This window comes from Hevea brasiliensis, chromosome 14 (assembly GCF_030052815.1).
Source record: "Hevea brasiliensis isolate MT/VB/25A 57/8 chromosome 14, ASM3005281v1, whole genome shotgun sequence".
Classification (NCBI taxonomy): domain Eukaryota; kingdom Viridiplantae; phylum Streptophyta; class Magnoliopsida; order Malpighiales; family Euphorbiaceae; genus Hevea; species Hevea brasiliensis.
Genome location: NC_079506.1, coordinates 75,015,224 through 75,020,542, shown reverse-complemented (window position 1 = coordinate 75,020,542; position 5,319 = coordinate 75,015,224). Strand labels below are relative to the sequence as shown.

Here is a 5,319-nt window from a genome sequence, read left to right as displayed (position 1 = left end):
ATTGTATTTCCCCCTTTCGGTAATATGGAAGTCTACCATGCTTCAGTGGATGGCAAACAATACAATACAAGAGATATATTATACTCGTTCCAATGTCAGCAAATGAAGAATAGTTATCACATAAGAGCTATGAGAAATTGATAATCATTCAAGTTTCATGCTATGCATTTGCCAAAATGTGATATTTTGGGTTGATAAATACTCACTGTGGGGAATATTCACACACAATATATTGCATATATAGTGAATTACAATAATCCTTTAAGTGGGGGACCCCACTCGTACACAGTCTAATAATGATCAAATCAACCCAAATATATTAGTTCAAATCACACCTTAAGAGCTATTCACTTTCCAAAGCAATATGACAAAATATATTTTTATTCGAACAATTATTATGGTCACAAAGTACAACAAGGCAATGGTACTAGGATGAAGTGAAGTGAGAGAGAGAGAGAGATTTCAATAGTGAAAGCCATTACTGCTTTCCTAACCCACAAAAAGTTGAAGAGGGTATCACTTCCTTGTGTGGTATGCTCAGTACCAATAGTTCATGCTTTTATCAAAGATGCCTGGTCCGTACGTGGATACAAATATCTCAACAAGAAGAGGAAATTGCAGCAGTATGAAAAGGGTGACAGGAATACTAGCTAGTAAAGTGATTGGAATTACAAGTTTTAGCTCTCCCTGAAACATTATTATAAGAGTAGCACAAAATGCTACCATCATGGTTGCAATTGAAATGAAAAGGGTGGAAAGACCAATAATTAACTTAGTGGGCAAGGACTTGAGGAAGTCATCCTCTGCATACCGAGACGTAAGGATTCCTAAGAACATCAATACTGATGTTGAGGAAGCAAAGAGTGAAATTGCATCGGATATTATAAAAGTCATAAATGATTTTCTATGTAAGAATATTGGAAAGCCCGTATCTTGAAAGTTACCACCAGGAACAGTGAATGCTGCTGTAAACATAATAGTAATGATAAGAGCGCCTACAACTGTGCAAGATGTTGCTGTCTCCTTCATCCATTTCTCTCCATCACTCACTAACTGCTTGTGTTGATTAGAAAATATATCCTTAGGTGTTTCAAGGAGCATGTTGACATTTTCTTGAAATGAAGGATCCACAATACTTTCCACTTCCTGCATGAAAATCATTGAGGCATGAATATGAGTGAAATGTTTTCAAAATACTAAGTTGGTTGCCATCCATTAAGAAAATAAATCCCTACTAGCTAAATTAGGCATGAATTTGTGTCACTAAAATTCCTGAAACAATTTGTATTAGTACCAGAAAAAAAGAAAATTCCTTTTGACATTTGTGCAATTCAGATATGAAATAGAAAATTAAAAGAAGAAGAAGATGATGATGATGAGCAGATGATAAGAGCATTTTTTTCCCCTATAATATTTAATGTAAGTAGAGATCACCTTGTACCACTGTAGCTCTCTTTGCATCTGCAAAGCTGCACCTGAAATGCTTGCAAGTCGATCAGGAGGTGCTAACTTCGCTGCAGTGTGTAAAATGTTGTTTTGATTATAATCAGTTAAAGAGATCAGCAAGTGCTTTCTTGTCTCAAGCGCGTATATAAGGCTAAAAATTTTTTCTTGCCGATGTTTAACAGCATACTGAAGGATGCCTCTGCGTTTGGGGTTTGAAACAGTTAAAAGACTGGGATTGGCTTTGAGCATCTCAATAACGACTTCAATGGTCCCAAATTTGATAGCTCCAAAGAATGCATCGTATACTCCACTTTGCTGAAGTTTTGTGTCATCTATAGTGGCTATGTGTTTGCACATCCAATGTAAAAGTTCAAGAGCATAGGCGTGGGTCAACTTTGAATCATAAATCTGCTTTATTCCTACATTAACAAGTGCTACTGCTGATGAGAAGCTTTAAAAACCTTTAAAAATTCAAGGAACATAAAATAAGAAAAATTAAAAAAATTTTAAAAAAAAAAAATGAGGGTTGTACCAAACAATTGAAGTAAATTTGAACCAAATCTTCGCAATGGACCTAGCCCTGAAAAATTAAGTCAATTTAGCTTACTTAAACAATCCAGAATGGTAAATTATAAAAATGATCCAAATGAAGGTGCCTGGATTATCTCCCCATTATTTTCATTTTTATAAACATACAAAAAGAAAAGGGTCCAACAAACAAAGTATTTAGTTTAAGATGGCTTGGGATCAAATATGATATATGTTGAGTATCTCTTTGCATAGTGTGTGTGAGAACTGAGAAGCATACCTCGTACTAAAATGCTCTCAGGCTGCGTGTGGCCATCTTGTGGAATCGATATTCGAACATCAGTATGCTGGGCAACGGGTAGTTGCACCTGAATGCCTATGATGAATACAATGAACTTGTATTAAATAACACAACAGTTTCTCTTCAATCTAATGTTAATTTTAAACAGTCTTTGATGCAACTCCAGCACTATTGAATTAAAGCTAATTGATACCTTAATGAAATCTTTAATGTTATTGAAGATTTTAACAATATAAAGAGTTATTAACTTCACTTCTTTCTTTTCCATGTGAAATTATTCTACTAGGAACACCATTTTTTAAGATAAAACAAAAGAAATTAAAAAAAGGGAGAGAGGAAGAGGTACTAACAAGAATAGATCCATCGTTTCCAGAAGACAAATCGGACACTACTGGGGAATAAATCACTCTGACCACATAATTGAATCAGAGGTGTGATTCCCAGATGGCTTGATGTAGTAGCTAAGTGTGGGCATCTCTGGAGAAGATCTAGTGAAATGTCTTGTATTTTTAGCATTATCAAAAAGAAACAAAAAAAATCAGTCAAAATAAATAGATAAAATCCTTGTTTTTGCAAGCTTGGAAATGACTAGTGATGTCAGTCTATTACCAAACATTTTACTAGGAATAGACGCATAAAGAAGCAAAGATCCATATATTCCATTTTCTGGACGAAGCATTTCAAATGGAGTGATGGAGTATAGATATCTGGCCATATCCTTATGGCGGGAGGTACATGCCATTATGACTGGGAGGTGGTGATCTTTTCCGGGAATGCTAACCAACTCACTGTTCTTTTTTATCATGCATTCTGCAATTCTTGTGGCTCCAGTAGCAGCAGCCAGTAAAAGAGCTGTACCACCAAGGTTGTCAGTTACTTTCAACTCTTCTTCAGTCAACAACTTGACCAACTCCTCCACCATCTTCAATTTTCCGGTTGAAGTTGCAAGATGAAGTGCCGTAAAACCATTATCTATAAGCTTTTTGCATACTGCATCTGGACGATCGCGAAGGAATTCTTTCACAGCATTTAAATCACCTCTCTCTATAGCGTTGCGTAGAGGACGAAATTCAACATAAACATCTCTCTCTGTCCCTGCTGTCAATGTTAATTATTTCGTTAGCAAAAGGATTCAAGCCTAACCTGATTTTCAATCTTCATCTGTAATCTAAAGCTTTTGAGTTAAGAGATTTGTTCATAAAGCATTCAATGGAAAACAACTAGATTACCTAGAATGACTTATTGATACATAATGAATTTATAACCTGGATTGACTGCTGCTGGCAGCTGTAATAGCACTTCCACTGGCGGCAACTCAGCTTCCTGTGGCAGTATTTGATCCCCTGATGACTTTACCTCATGCATTTTGGCCAAAGTATCCCAACAAATCCTCGCTGAACTGATTTCCTTAATCTGGAAAAGTATATGCGGCATGCATGATATTTGAATAGCATGTAAAGCAGCAGCATTCTTCTTTCTCCAAGCCTTAAATTCAGCTTCAGCCTCTTCTGGATTAGGAGCTTCAGTAGTTGCTTCAACAATGTCCCAGAGATCATTAGCCATTAAATAATTCTTCATGCAAACACTCCAATTTGGATAGTTAAAGCCGCTCTCTAGAAATTCAGAAACAATATTTGTTGCCATCCTCAATATCTGTCAATTATTTGGAATGATAACAGGAGGCTTGACAATTAAAATGATATGACTAGTGATCTTATTACGTGTTCTACTCCAATAGAACGATCAATCATTTATACAAAATTTGTCCAAAGGAAACGATAACCAAAAACTCATGTACACCACAAGCATATTGATCTCACAATAAAGGAAAAGTATATTGCCATGTCATATGCTTTCACTTTTGGGATTCTTGCATTCTGGCAATTGTAAGATAAAAATAAATAATTGAAAAAATCATGTATCATGTGGAACTGTACCAAGATAATGAACAAATTCCTTCCTTTATTCTTTCCCTTTTTATTTTTTTAATCTCCTCAAATCTAGGTTTTTATTAAAAACTCCAAAAAAGCAAAGCTTCATTTTTAAGTATCTAAAAGAGACATTTTAATAATAAAAAAACGATTCTGATTGCTTTTATAGAACTTTTAGAAATAATTTAAAAAAAAAACTCCAAATTTTTATAATATTACAAAAATAGTCATAGTAAAATAAAATTCCAATCAAAACACTATACAGATATATATTTTTTACTTTTTCTTTTTCAAAAAATGGTACCCTCCTCCCCCCCCCCCCCCCAAAATACCCTCTACTCATTAAAATTTTAATTTTAGTAGCTAATTTTATTTTGTTTTCAAACTTAGAAATAATAATTTTAATAAATTTAATATTTAAAATTTTATGAAAATAGATGAAACATTGAAGGCAAAAATATCTAATCTTTAGTGGTATAAAAATTTATCTTCATTTATTTTGTTCCTGAAGCGTTAAAATTTTTAATTACTTTTTATTATGATAATTATAAATTATTGTAAAATATTAATTAATTTAAAAATATGTTTACATGCATTTAAACACTTAAAACTTAAATTTATTTTTTTTATGATACTTTAACTCTCAAATCCTAATTGATAGTTAAAAATTATTGTCATAAATATTAATTATGATTTATTGACTTTTTTACTAAGTTTTTTCTGATTATTTAAAATTAATAAAATATATAATATATTAAAAATAATCAATATAATTATTACTTAATAAAAATATAATTTATAATTTTTCATTAATTATAATAATTGTATAACCATTTAAATTTTGGCTTCCTTAATAGTGGATATGCATCTGCCCTGGATTAATTCTCGACTGAATGTCTCAATGCCAAGTAACAAATAGGTAATCACAACTTCCTCTTTCTTTCTTTTTTCTTAATGAAAAGAAAACATATTTTATTAATTGAAAATAAAAAATATTTTATTAATTAAAATATATAAAAAAAGAGTGAAGTATAATTTCACATATATATATTGCATAAATTAAATTCGTTATTTATAAAAAAAATAATATAAAATATTATAAAAATCAATAGT

The 5,319-nt window shown here is 32.1% G+C and overlaps 1 protein-coding gene across 3 annotated transcripts; it reads right to left on the bottom strand.

Moving 5' to 3' along the window:
* Positions 1-365: 365 nt before the first annotated feature.
* On the bottom strand, positions 366-4,045 carry LOC110633875 (uncharacterized). Of its 3 annotated transcripts, none has more exons than XM_058133249.1 (7): positions 3,541-4,044; positions 2,885-3,370; positions 2,626-2,775; positions 2,255-2,350; positions 1,979-2,026; positions 1,435-1,865; positions 366-1,146 (listed from the first exon to the last, which is right to left on the bottom strand). In XM_058133249.1, exons 1-7 carry the CDS (start codon positions 3,917-3,919, stop codon positions 538-540), a joined length of 2,199 nt encoding a protein of 732 aa, XP_057989232.1. In that variant the 5' UTR covers positions 3,920-4,044; the 3' UTR covers positions 366-537. The 3 variants fall into 3 exon arrangements, with proteins under 3 accessions (XP_057989232.1, XP_057989231.1, XP_057989233.1); XM_058133248.1 differs by having other exon boundaries at positions 2,885-3,373; positions 3,541-4,043; XM_058133250.1 differs by lacking the exon at positions 1,979-2,026 and having other exon boundaries at positions 2,885-3,373; positions 3,541-4,045.
* Between the last annotated feature and the right edge of the window lie 1,274 nt (positions 4,046-5,319).